At 45.1% G+C, this 14,627-nt stretch overlaps 1 protein-coding gene and 1 non-coding gene across 3 annotated transcripts in view; both read right to left on the bottom strand.

The window, feature by feature from the left end:
• Dgkh (diacylglycerol kinase eta) overlaps window positions 1-14,627 on the bottom strand; it is a 163,806-nt gene that overhangs the window by 78,690 nt on the left and 70,489 nt on the right. For both annotated transcript variants that reach the window (XM_059273292.1, XM_059273293.1), the window contains exons 2-3: window positions 5,946-6,056; window positions 3,970-4,050 (exon numbers count right to left, since the gene is read on the bottom strand). In XM_059273292.1, the coding sequence (XP_059129275.1) occupies window positions 3,970-4,050; window positions 5,946-6,056 (192 nt within the window). The remainder of the gene's footprint in view (window positions 1-3,969; window positions 4,051-5,945; window positions 6,057-14,627) is intronic.
• LOC131920189 (U6 spliceosomal RNA) lies at window positions 13,320-13,425 on the bottom strand. The gene has a single exon (XR_009381535.1). It is a non-coding gene; the product is annotated as a U6 spliceosomal RNA (small nuclear RNA).

Below are 14,627 nucleotides of genomic sequence, written 5' to 3'. Positions count from 1 at the left end.
ATAACAGCCACTAGCACCTACTAAACTGCATGTGCTCCTCACCGCCCCGGGTATTTTATATGTTACCACACTCATCTGATACTGAGAGCCCTAGGGTGCAGCACTCCACCGCTGCAGATCTCTTTCAAGGGATTAACTCATATGGCCAAGGCCACATAACAGGGCTGGGCCAAGATGTTTGACTTCAGAACCTAAACTCGTAAGCTCTGCCCATCGTAGCAAAATTTACACCAGAAATAACTTAATGAGCACCAACCTCATTTACTCATCAGATAGTTACACGGATATGAAAGGAAGACTTGGAACGGGACGCTATGTTATGCCCAGTGTACTCAGGTCCTAAGCCATGCCCACAACCCCGTGGCTCCACTGTCTTGGTGCCCATGTGCCTCAGTGGGACTCAGACACTGAACGCAGAGGTGATCCTGAGCTGCTTCGGGCATAGCCTAGCAGCTACTCTGCACTGTAGGACACTCACTATAGAAGCCATCTTAGCAGAGTCGAGCATTCATTTTCAAGCAAAGCATACATTTTCCATTTCCCATCAACTATTTATAGACTGTCCAAGCACCACCATTTCTTGTCAATATATTACCCTTAGGAACTTCAGGAAGACCAAACTTTGGCCACTCCTGGTCTCCAACCGCAATCCCATCACACTGCACCATTAACCTCTGACACCAACCAGCCAAAAGAGTGGTGTCAGTAGCCATCAAGATGATCTAGGGAGGCAGGATATTTAAATATTTAAACAGGAGGATTGCCAATTACCACTTGAAAACATGCCTTTTGATCCATTTTATGCTGTGGAAAGTTCTACCAAGTAGTAGAACTTTCTATTGCAGTACGATCCAAAGCAGCCTACCTTTTCAGCCTCTACATCTCTCGTCTAACAAACTGCAGAAAGACCAGTTGGTTGATGACATATCCAGGGGGTACCACGTCTTCTCATGCTGACAGACACTTTGATCTCGTGTATCAAAAACAACGGACACTTAGGAGTAAGGTGCTATGAAGTGCAAAGACAGACCCAGTCCCTGTCCTCCGGGAGTCGTGATAAAAAATACAGACTCACCTAGGGCAAGTTCTCTTTACACCAGGGGTAAACAAATGCAGCTGGGGGGTCAGGGACAGCTGCACAAGTGACTTGCATAATCTCTCCAAACCCAGGCTTTTCCAGTTCCTTTGCCTGTATCTGCCCATAGCCCCTTCCCCCCCCCCCCCCACCTGAAATTATTCTAACCCTTACACTGTAAACTTTGGGACCCTCCTTCAGATTAACTCTAGATACACACACACACACACACACACACACACACACACACACACACACACACTTTTTTGCTCCCAGAGGAAGACAAATGGCTAGTCCCACCGGTACCACCAGCAAGGTTCTTTCTGTCTTACCTAGCCCACCCTCACTTGGAGGATTGGATAATAAGCAACATTTCAGGCTTGGAAGCCCCAAGGTTCCTCGTGTTTATCGGAGCCTGCTTAGATAATAGCAAGGCTATTTCTGCCTTTCTGCTGTTTTATCCTCCAGGACTGAGCACAGAGAGGAGGCGAAGCTGTAAGCTACTGACGTTTCAAGCATCCAGCATTACCTTTACCCCTCTGCCCCAAGGCCTTATAAACCACTGCTCTGGATCAATCTATTTGTTTGCTTCCTATTAATTTAAAGACTATTCTATAAGCACAGACTGTATGGACATTACAAGCCAGTCTTTAGTGGACATAGTTTACAGGTCCCTGATGGTTTCCACACCGTCTCTCCACAGAAGCTATTCTCAGTCTTCCCAAGCTCCCACTCATAGCCTCACAACCTGGTCTTCGGTTTCACTGAGAAAATGGTACTATGTGGGCTGGAAATACACATGCTTGCTGCCCACACCTGCCTCCATCTCGGCTCTGCGCTCTGCTGTGCCCTGGTTCTTCCATCCATCGGCTCACTCAGCAGTCTTGCCTCGTCTAATAGCTCTTTCCCTTCCTCACACAAACATGCTCAAAAGCACAGTGAAAAAGAACAACCAGACCACGATGCGGTCATTACGCAAACACTCCCTGTCTGTCTGTGCTCCCGCCAGCCGAGCCTCAGGAAAGAGCCCGTTGTCTCACTCTGAGTTAACAGTGCAGCCTACGGCATGCCAATCCACCCGGGAAACCACTCAGGGCCACGTGACCACACGAACCCCAAGTTCACAAAACCCAAGTCACCTTCTCAGTTCCTCCTGGACTTGCCCTCTCCACAGCACCTGACGTCTAGCAACTTCCATCTTGAAACTCTCTGACTCGGGGTTCCTATGACATCACCGCCTGGTGATTCCACTTCTTCACGTCAGAACGCTCTTGCTCAGCCAGCCCCTCTGGTCAAACCTTACATTTTAACATTTTTCCCAGGACTCTATTCTTGGCTTTCCTCTTCTCAAACTAAACTCTCCCCGGGGAGAAGGAGCAGCAAAGCCCTGTTTACACTATGAATTATCCCACATGCCCATAAATCAATAAGACTAAATTTGAATTCATTCGCTTCCTCTCCCCACTCATCTCCACACCAGCGCTCACCTCTAGCATGGTCCTCTCTGTTTGCTTACCTGGCTGTCTCCCATGCTCTGTACACCCAAGGGACAGACACTGGTGTCAGTGGCGGCGACTTCCTGGTGTGAGGGCTGGAAGTGTGGGTAGGGGTGACTTAGCGAAAGCAATGCATCACAGGGGAGCTAAGGAGTGTGCCACCGCAGGAAGAACCACCAGAGCTCCCCGAACTAAGGAAGATCTAGAGGGAGATTTACATATGCAAATAGAGGATATAGATATAGACATCTACATCTCCTCTGCGGCACTTCTCTGCTTATCATAAATGCCAGTGATATAATGGGAAGTCAACTTATATTTTGATTTTGTACATGAAAGAAGCGGAGGAATGGGGGAAGGGGGAAGAGTTCAGGTAGAAGAAAATAAGTCAGGGGGAACAGGAAAGCTGGGGCAGAGCAGGGCTGGAGAAGGTCAACATCCGGACACTGAGAGGCATCATACAAGATCTTTTTTTTTTTTTTTTTTTTTTTTTTTTTTTTGAGTGGAGATGCAATTTGCAGGTGACGGCGAACAAGCTATTCCTTTAAGCAATGCAACGGTGATTAGAACAGAGGCTGGAACAGAAGGGCCCCCTTTAAAAGTTCCCTGATGAATTGCCTAAATAGAGAGAAATGGAAGCCTGACCTACAGCAGCTGCCTGAACAGCAGCTGAAGTGAAAATACAAGGAGAAATGTTGTTTTCTAAGGCTGAAGATAAATAACAAAGGTTTTGAGTGCTTAAGAACAATAGAATTAAGTGAAGGATTAATTTAAAGGAAGTACAAACTTTAAAAACACAAAAATTGAAAAGTGAAAAGGAGCTGGGCAGTGGTGGCGGACGCCTTTAATCCCAGTACTCAGGAGGCAGAGGCAGGTGGATCTCTGTGAGTCAACTGGTCTACAGAGTGAGTTCTAGGACATCCAGAGCTACATAGAGGAAACCCTGTCTCAAAAACCAAACCAACAACAAAAATGAAAGTGAAAAGGAAAACAATCCTTGTTTGTTTGTTTGTTCGTTTGTTTGTTTAAAACAGTTTCACTGTGGAGTCCAGGGCTGCCCTGGAATTCATGGCAATCTTCCTGCCTCAGCCTCCTAGGATTTCAGGTATGAGCCACTGTGTGTGTGTGTGTGTGTGTGTGTGTGTGTGTGTGTGTGTGTGTGTGAGAGAGAGAGAGAGAGAGAGAGAGGAATATATTTAAATGTACATATTCAAATATATATATTTGAAAAACACATTTAGACCCAAGTTTACTGAGCCAATAACTGATCATATATTTGTTGTTGGAATGTAAAACATATTGATTAGAGTTAATTGTGTCAGTAAGGACTGAACTAAGCATCTGCACATGCTTAAGAATTGCCACCCCACAGCCCTGGAACAGAGAACATAACCATACCGTGAAGCTGTTGTTGACATTTTTGGTACTTGCTTCAGCGACGCTGGCATCTGAGAGGTCAACTTCATCAAATATCAAGGACTGTTGATAAACAAGAACACAAACGGATTATGTGGAGAGCCAGCTCTTCAGTACATTTTCACTCTCAGCCCACGACGATGAAAGTGATGTCAAGAATTAGGGATCAAAAATGAACGCCAACTTAGGGATGCTACACAAGTCTGTCTCGGGAAGAATGAGTCCGTTCAACATGGCCACCCTACACAACGCACCACCGTCTTCTGGAAGCCTCTCTGCTATGGTTAGAAGAACCAACTGAAGAACCAACACACACACTCACCCTCTCATACCCTAAAGCCTGAGGCAACTCTGCAGGCAGTCGAAGGCATCGTTGCTCACAGGTTTGTTGAGTGGAGACTGAGAACTAGCCCTGGCTCAGATCACAGTGATCTGGACCAAATGCTTTGGACCTTATTGTCCTTGTCTATCAAAAAGTGTCCAAATAAGATGGTGACCGTGTTCTGCAAACAGAAGACCATGTTTCTCTCATGCTCTTAAATATTATTTTAATCAAAAAGTGGTGAAAGCTCCAGGAAAAAATGGGACTTCTTTCAAAGAACGAATTAGGCATTAGGAAGTATGAACACATGCATGCATCTTTCCCTTTTTTAGTGAGTTGGTCGCTGCTCAGCTTTCAAGTCAGTGAACTTCCCACACAAGTGGAGTTCACCTCCACAGCTGCAGAGAAACATGTCTCCCCTTCCTGATAGCTTCTACTCTCCCAACCAGGGAGTTATACTAAGGGGGTTACATTAAGTTTACTATAACGTTATTAGTTTACTTTAATTCAACTAGACTTGCTCCCAAACTGGAAGGGGCGTACAATGTGGCCAGCATATGAAACAGACAATGTTCACTGCAGTGCGAGATGGACTCTTAAACATGGAGGACTAGAGTCCCAGGGAAAGGCTATGCAAAGTCACCAACAGTGTCCTCAGCAGAAAACAAATTCGTCATCTCATAGATGGGACTATGCGAGGGGCACCTTCACGGGGCTCAGAGCTACAGTCACAGGTAATCAAGAGGTCGATGTTTCTACGGAGGAATGTGCAAAGACACCATGGAGCCGCGGCAGGGACAACAGTCAACATTAGGCTTTGAAAATAAGATTACTGGATTTTGTTATTACTTTAACCTGAGCATTCAGTTATTCAGTTCTACTGCTGCTCCACAAACCAAGAATTAGGTTTGCTGACTGGTTACGTTCTCAGCTTCTACTAATGACTCTACTGATTATATCGGGAACATGCATTTTTAAAAATGGAAATGATTATTCCTCTGGCATCCTAATGTTTTCTTTTCAGGCAACATTAAAATATCAGTTTTAATAGGGAATCTTCTTCCCAAACTACATTATTATCTCATGCAACTGTTACATAAAAATTACGTTAAGTCTCAATTTTATTACAATGTGATTTTTTTTAACTCTTAATTGCTACCATAATGAAGAGATTATTTGTGCCCAGGATTGTGAAAGCACTCGGCATGTATGTTGTCTTCAGACTTCTCTCGGTAGCACATGATAGCCACAGGCACACTGTGGACTGTGCATGAGTTGGGCTATGAACTTACATCTGCCCACAGAACATACTTTTCTAACAGCTATAACAACCTCTCACTTTCTTATAGTCAGAAAAAGATTTAAAAGGGAAAAAAGAGAAAACCCAAAGTTTTGAATTCATTCTAAGTTATTTATAACTTATTTTAATTAGAAGAAAAAAATCAAAACCTATTAGGCTAGCTACCCCTATGACTCGATAGCTCCCCTTTGAGGTGGAGTGCAAGATGACCACACTTAAAATAAATCCCTATGAGGACAACTAAACTATAACGAGGATCCAGGACAAACGCAGCTTGGATCTAGGTTTAGATCTAGTCATGACACACAGTGCTTGGGATCCGTCTTGTGGAGTTACCTTTGAGTCTTTTGCGTAATAAAGTGTCCGGCCTCGAAGTTTGAAGTATCTCTTTTTCCACCTTTGGAAGGAGCTGGTTTGTTTCAGCAGCTGTCCCTCTTTAATGCTGGTCTGGGGACAGAACAGAGCACAATGACAGGGTGAAACCCCAACCCAGAAACAAATCCCATTCAGAACCCGGAATTCCAAACACTGTGGCCGACATCTTACAAATGCCAAGAGTGATGTTTTGTTCACATCACAGGCCAATCAAGAGAATGTATATAAAGTACTAGAAAGTAAAAGTGAATTTCACATGATTCCCAAAGAATTTGCAGGCGGAATCGGCTACTGATCGATTGTGGGAGACAGAGAGTCACTGTCTTCAGCTGCATACCCACTGGTGAATCCACCAGGCTCCCCTGGACAGTCCCAAACCCAAGGCCACACAGACACAGTGGGCCACAAAATGAAACAAAAAGACATGAATGTGAGAAAGAGACAGGGGTGGGGGCAGGGTAAAGAAGAAGATAAAAGAAGGTAGGGGTGAGGATAATCAAATTCATCAATGAAACCGTCAAAGAACAAATTAATTAATTTAACAAAAGCATCCGTAGACAGGATGAAAGGCGCACGCACACAAACGAACATCTGCAATGTGTGTGACTTCCGCACAGCTTATATAGGGTGAGAATGTTAGAGGTGGTGGGTCATATGCTGACCTCTGGAGCAAATGGCCTCTGGAGCCAGACCCATGTGTAATTCCTAGCTTCAGTACAAGTAACTGATGAACTTAGGCAAGTTATTAACATCTGCATATTCATTTGTACAAAGGGGGTGTCAGCAGGGTAGAATGGACAGGCTTGTTGCTGGAGAATTTCTCTCCAGCTCCCGCCATCAAGTCCCGCCAGTCCCAGAGCCCATTTATAAAATAAACATATAGACTCTTATATTATTAAAACTGCTTGGCCATTAGCTCAGGCCTGTTATTGTCTAGTTCTTACTCTTATATTTAGCCCATTTCTATTCATCTTTATTTTGCCACGTGGCTTGTGGCTTATCGGTACTTTACATCTTTCTTGTCCTGATGGCGGCTGGCAGTCTCTCTCTCTCAGCCTTCCACTTCCCAGAATTCTTCTCTGCTTGTCCCGCCTATCCTTTCTGCCTGGCTACTGGCCAATCAGTGTTTTATTTACTAACCAATCAGAGCAACACATTTGACATACAGACCATCCCACAGCACAGGCTAGTGAGATAAACAATAGATGCTGTTAGAGGTTAGTTATTACGGCAAACACATACACAAAGAACTATGTGTGGTAGCTCGGAAAGGAAAGAATATTTCAGCCAGCCAGCCTAAGTGGGAGTCGAGGAAGGGCTCCCTGAGGCAGCCTCCATGGGAGGCCTTCATGCAACAACAACAACAACAACAACAACAAAAAAAGCATATTTGGGGTATCTGAAGTGCCCCTGAAAAGCTCACATGTTGAAGGCTTGGTCACCAATGTGTCTGTGTTTAGAGGAAGAGGTCAATCATGAGGGCTTGGACTTCACTAATCCATCGATCTATTGCTAAGCCATTAGGAGATGGAAGGGTGGGGCCTACCTGAAAGAACTGGGTCATTCACTGGGGCGGGGGAGAAAAGAACAGCAAATGGATACATTTGGTCACCAACCTCTCTCAATCTCCATGTCTCCACACCCTGATACCCTGAGATGAGCAGCTTGGCTCAGCCATGTGTTCCTTCCCACAATGCTCCATTTTACCACAGGCCACAAGTAATAGAGCCAAATGACCACAGACTGAAACTTCCAGAACCGTGAACCAAAACAAAATCTTCTCTTTCAATTGCTCTCCCCACGTATTTTGTCCCAGCAACAGAAAGCAAATTGGCACAGACTCAAGACAGCACAGACACCTGGGACTCTTCAGAGGGCATTCTGGATCAAATATCTAGAAGCGTTTCCAAGGCAGACAGCAGGAGATGTGCCTGGAGAGGTAGGAGGGCCTCTGTGACTCTAGACTGGATTCTGCTGAGTGCTTTATAGAATGTCAGTTCACTCCTACTGTTTCCGGCAAAATCCTCCAAGCTCTCAGACCCCACCTAGTCTTTGACTCTCTTGGACCCTTCCGTCCACAATTACCCTTTTTGCTTTTAATTGGAAAAGCATAGCTCAGGCCTAGGTACTGGCTACTGTCTGGGCCTGTCCTGCTCTTCCCTCATCCAGTTAACTCTCGCACTTCAAGTCTTTGGGCCAGGGGAGGATGTTCATTTCTGTCCTGATACAAGTCCTTGATGCACGCACATGTGTGTGCATGCGAGTAGAGGCCAAATGATATTTGTGGGTGTCATTCCTCAGGCACCATCTACCTTTAAAAGTTGGGGTTTCTCACTGGCCTGGAGCACACCAGAGAGACAAACCTGGCTGACCACTGAGCCCCAAAGGTTCTCCTGTCTCTGCCTCCCCGAAACTGGGATTACAAGGGCACACCACCAGGTCCATCTTCCTTCAAACCTTGATCTCAGTGAGACTCATCTCAATGGCCACCTGTTTGATACTACAATATGTTCTCATTCTCTGTGCTTACCCACAAATATTTCCACAATGTAATTTACTTGTTTTACAATCTGTATTGAAATACTAAGTCCCTGAGTTTATTATATGTAGTAAAAATTTAATGTTTCACTTTAATTGGAAGAAAAAGAGAAAGGAAAGAGAGAGGCAGACTACTCCAGAGCCTATCTATAAGACTGTCCTCAGGAGACACATCATAACACTGTCTTCAAGAGGGGTCCGGGACAGCTCACACTTATTCTGAATTCAATGCCAGAATAATAATGCTACAGTGAGCCTCTAAGGCAAAAACAGTGCGAAAAAACAAAGTTTAAAATTGTCCCACTAGACTGCCATGGGGGTATCTCAAATGCCCAGGACACTACCTCCCATGTGCTAATGGGGCCTGTATGAATGGCTGAGATGAACCTTGTGTGATTTCAGAGTTTATTTGTAACTTTAATAATAATGCCTTATATTATCAATAAGCTAAAAAATCTGAGAGAAGTTTCTTGCTCAGAAGGTAATGAGGTCATGTTGATGTTTACTTTGAGTTTCAGGTTCACTTTGCAGTGTGTTCTGAGAGCGTCCACCGGGAAATCACTGCAGTTCAATGATAACAAAATACTTCTGAAACTTCAGTACCAGAGAACGGGTCTAGAATCTGACAGACTTCAAGCCAGGCTCTACAACACACTAACAACATGAATCTAGGACACCCCACTTCTCTATGGCCACATTTCCTATCCAAAAACAGAAGGCCAGAATAGCAACTTTATAAGCTTATTGCTTTAAAGTTCATGATACAGTGCGTCTGGAGAGCACTTAGAACAGTATTTGGCCTACAGAAAATCTCAGTAAGTGGCACCAAGTATTATTATGATGATGATTTCATTGTGCTATTAAGTTCAGAGAGTATTTTCCAGGCATGAATTCTAAGAGCTTCCTGGAAAAGGTAAGTAAGTGTTCACCAGCCACTGTCAAGGCAAATAACTGCTGGAGTGGATGGAAAGTATCAAGACATGAAGTTGCAAGAGATGAGTCAGGATCTGCCAGCCACGAGGAGGAACCTGCCTTTTACTGTAAGTACAAAGGGCTAGTGAAATGTTTGAGGCAGGAGAGGAGCTTCTACTGGGCATGCTGGACAGCCAAGCCCAGGAGACTTCATCTCGTACAGCTAACTGCAGAAAACTGGTGAGAACATGGTGGTAAGCTGGGGTGATGGTGGTAGAGGGGGGGAGGAGTAGGGTTTGGAGAAGCATAGCTCAAAGGTCCGTCCTTACATTCAGTGAGGAGTACGATGGAAAGGCTAACGCACTACAGTGAATGGTAAAAACCACGACTTCCCTCTGAAGTCAAGACCTCCCAGGAACAGCTCTGACCCGCTCTTGGAGCCAACATGGCAAGACCAGATAAAGTGGGGACCATCCACCAGGGTTACCCTCCTAACAGATCCGACCAGCCCACATTCTGGCACCTTCCTTGGGTTGTACAAGCAAGATGGCTCATCTCAAAAGCTCTCCCAGGACCTAGATAAAACGCTACAAATTATGAAAAGACTCTCACTCCTTAGGCCGCATGATGAGACGTAACAACTCATATGACACCACACGGCACACATCCCCTCTCAGCCTCCCGCCTGCTCTGCCTTCTTCTACCTCCTAGCTCCTCCTTCCAGTCAACCAAACAGCATGTGTTCCCTCTGCTAAAAGCCTTAAATCCAACTGCAGAGAACTGTCACCCCTCGTCAAGAGCCTAGTCTGGTAGCCAGGAGAAATTCTCTGCGTGCGTGCCGGATGTTAGAAGGTCTGATTAGGAAGTTCAAACAAATGGTCACTAGTCATGAGAAGGTCCTTCTTCACACTGATTGTGACAACTCCTCTGGGAGAGACTCCATAGTAGAGGCAGAATCCCAGGTCGTCACCAACCACAGAGGGCACTGGTGAGGCGTCAAGGCTGCAGCCCTGTGACCCAGGAGCCTCTGGACCAAGTTCACACTGAGGGCCCATCTGCCATGACCTACATCTGCCTTTTTGATCGAGTCCTCGGGGAAGTCTACCTTGTGACCAAATCCCAGGGTCCTCTCTTCTACTGGATCCTTAAGAGCACAAGGCTCTCCTCTCCCCCGCCTTTGAACTGAAGCTCTACTTGTGAGAGAATTGACTTTGATGCAGCTGGAGAGGTCAAGACGGGATGATCCTTGGGGCTCACTAGCCAGTCAGCAAGTTCCAGGTTCACTGAGAAACTCTGTCTCAAAAACTAAGATGGAGAGCAGCTGAGGAAGACACCTGGCACTGACCTCTGACCTTCACACACCTGTACACACACACACACACACACACACACACACACACACACACACACACACAGAGAAACATAACATTTTCACTCTGTGTTTCCTATTCCTCCCAGCTTACTTCAAACAGTAATTGGCCAGGTGGAACCATCTTGGTAATATGCTTATTTTAGCTTGAGACTACGGAAGATCTTACTTACGCTTTAATAACTTCTAATAGCCAAACAATAGTTTCCAATCTTAATCTATTCAGTTTCATGGCTTGGAGCTTCAGAAAGCATACACTAGTGACTCATAGAAGGACAGAAATCATAAAAAGGTTAAGAAGGAATGTGGGAAGAAAGGTATTAGACACTATAGCAGTGTGGTGATTATGGCCCCCACAGGCCACCATAATTGAATGCTTAGTCATCTAGGAGTGGCATTATTTGAAAGGATTATAAGGTTTGGAAAGTGTGCCCTTGTTGGAGGAAGTGTGTCCCTGGGGGTGGGCTGTACGGTTTCAAAAGCCCCGGCCAGTCCAATGGTTCTCTCTCTCTGCTTGTGGCCCAGGTTATAGCTCTCAGCTATCCTCCAGCCCCACGCCTGCCTGCTGCCATGCTCAGCCATGCTCTCCTCCATGCTCTCCACCATGATGATAATGGACTAAGCCTCTGAAACTATAAGCCAGCCCCAATTCAATGTTTTCTTTTATAAGAGTTGCCATGGTCATGATGTCCTTTTACAGCAATAGAACTAAGACCCTGGGAAGGGAGTATCAATGACCACATTTATGAAAGCTCTAATGGGTGATTAATGAGTCAGTTATTCTTTTAAAATAATCTTAACTCAGCACATATGCTTAAAATGAGAAAAGTGGCCTGCAGCTGAGTGGTTTGTCTGTTTCCTGAGCTTTTCAGTGGACACATCTTGTTCAGCTTCACAGTCACCTATCAGCATTCACACAGCCCACTGGCTTGTTCATTTTCTTCTTTGCTCATGATAGGAACTAGAGCCTTGTCTGGATTTAAAGGCAAAACGCACAAAAATAAATGCTTTGCGGCTTATCTAGAAATAACATGAAAAATACTGTTGTCACTTTGGTGAAGAAAATCGATTTTGTTTAGCTTATTTCAATACATAAAAACTCTCTGATCTGAAAGGCGTCTGAGGTACTAGTACATAAACAAAAAGATTGCATTGTGCAAAAATAGAGGAGGGGTTCTGGAGTGAGGGATCCTACCCCTCACTGCTTAACTTACGGACAAATTCAGGGCAAGAGGAGAATCACTGCCTTTAGCTGTATACCCCCTGATAACTAGACTCCAACAGATAACCCCAAGTCCAACAGCCACCCAGAGGGCTCTGATTAAACATGAGTCACACAACAAAACTCAAGTCAGGAATGGGGCTAGTAGGGAGGAGGGGGCTTTGGTGGGGTGGGAGAAGATAAGAAAGGATTAGGAAGAGAGAGGAACCAGACACATTATATACATGTGTGAAGCTGCCAAATAACTAACTAAAGATCGTATTGCTAGGCAATGTAACTATACCAAACACTACTGAAATGTGTATTTATAAGCATTAAGGAGGGTAAACTTTTCTTTTACTTTTTTGAAAATAAATATTTTTTTAAAGGAAAAAGGTATAAAACTCGCTAATAGACCCAAAAAGCCCTTGGAATAAGGACAAAATATTCTTTAAGAGGGGAGTGTGCTGTCTTTGAACAAAATCGGTGATGGGACAGAGAACAAAACCACACTGAGGGTCAAGGGCCACCTCTCTCCCCAGTCCAAGTCTAAACACTCACTGATGGCGCCTACCGCAAGGCTGCCTTTTAGACCCGACAAGGACCACTGTGGAGCCCACACGGAAGCAGGCCTCAGCCATGATGTCCTGTGGCATCGGATGAGTTACTATCAATCTGGCCTCCTCAGATAGTTGCTGTTTCTCTCACATGCATAGAGAACAACCATGGCCCTCTGATACAGTCTACTTCAAGACACTCTGAGGAGAGAGGCAGGGAAATCCTTCAGTTACTGCCAAGGGGTGAGGACAGGAAGGGGACGTGGGAAGTACCGCCTTGCTGAAGCATCTCAAGTCGCTTGGGGTAGCATCCTAGACTCCAGGTGTAGACAGTGTTAAGTCCATGACAAAAATCTAACTTGTCCCAAGAATAAATCATTGGGAAATTCAAATGACAGCAGTACATGTATCAGGACGTTTCCCCCAGCATAATATTTTTATTAATTATTTGGGAATTTCATACAATGGACCCCAATCACACTTGCTTCTCATTCCTCCTGGGTCCACCATCCCACCCTTGTCCCCCCCCCAAAAAAAAAGAAAAAAAGAGGAAAAAAAACAAAAACACCAAGTCCAATTTGTGTTGCCCATATGCCCACTGGAGCATGGTCAAACTCCCAGTACCCAGGCCCTTAAAGGAAACTGAGTCCTTCCCCACCGCCCTGCTCGAAGCCATCAACTGTGGTCAGCTACTCTTCAGCATCTCTCTCACAGTTTTTAAGGACTCTCTTCAATAATTTCATGTCTGGACTGTTCCTTTGGGTGGGGCTAGCATCACAAATTGGCATGTCCTCCTTGCACAGAGCCACGCTAATCTTCTTTGTATCATTACAATGTTAGGATTTGTGCCACCGAAGCGAGCATGTGTTTGGGGATTTTTGGAAAGTTCTGTTTAAGATAATGAAGGGTTAAATAAAAATACGTAATTGAAAGTTCTTTTAAACATAACGAAAAAGAAAAAATGAAGTTAAAAATGGATCTATTTCTCTTATATAAGCACTATTTTAAGAAGACACAAATAATCTACACTTTAGCCTCCTCACAGTTATTAAGATTCTTCTAAAATGAAACCCTAAATAGTTTAGTCCTTTGCTCCCTGCACTACCAAATCCACACCCCCATGGGCATCAGCAAAGACTCAGTGTGATGTTCTCGGGCCTCTTTCCTGTGGCTTCCGGGCTCCCTTTGCTCTAAGCCTCCTCCCTTTAGTTTGTCTGTCTTGAAAGCTGTTGTTCTCACCCTTGATGCAGCCCCATGGCCTGCCGGTAAAGGCTTCTCTTCCCTGGAGGATGCAATCACCCTCCCCACCCTCTGCTTCCCTAATTCACCCTTAAGCTATTCTTGACAGCAGCTCTTACTCTAAATGGCACTAACATCCCCATTAAGCTGGGTCAATCATCTTACCCAGAGCTGGGCCCTGTGCATGCTGCAATACTAACCTGCCAAGCAGAAGTGTCTACTGATGCAACAGGGGTACAGCTGTTGCAGGATAACTAACTACTTTTTGGTGGGATTTGAGGACTGCTCCACAGGGAGCAATTTCATGTCTGGTGCAATGGTCCTGGTCAAGAGCCTGTGGCTGGGGAGGTCCTAAGTTCTAGGGTAGAACCTAAATGGATGCTGTCAAACTGCCTTCTAAATATGTATGGATATACCCATAGACTTGGGCTGCTCTTGACCTTAGTCAGAGAAGCTTCATTTACAGTGGGCAGCAGTTCAGTGGAAAGATGCATGCCTGGTCAGAGTGCGGAGAACACTCAGTGGTAAACAGGAAGTCTTCATTATCCCCCCCAACACACACACACACACACACACACACACACACACGCACACGCACACGCACACGAACACGCACACGCACACCACGCACGCACTAGGGTAGGGGTAAGACTCAGAAAACATCTTCAAGAGGTAGGAATAATGTCTGAATCAGAGAATGGGGAGGAGAGCTGTCAAATGTGACCTTCTGAACATGATGTGGCTGTCATAATTATGAACTCCCAGCAGCAACGGTTACCAGCACAAGACCTATAAAAGCCAGTCAAATTCCCAGCATAGATGGGGTA

The sequence above is a fragment of the Peromyscus eremicus genome, chromosome 9, assembly GCF_949786415.1.
Source record: "Peromyscus eremicus chromosome 9, PerEre_H2_v1, whole genome shotgun sequence".
Taxonomy (NCBI): domain Eukaryota; kingdom Metazoa; phylum Chordata; class Mammalia; order Rodentia; family Cricetidae; genus Peromyscus; species Peromyscus eremicus.
Note: the sequence above shows the minus strand (reverse complement) of the source record. Positions and strands in the feature narration are given on the sequence as shown.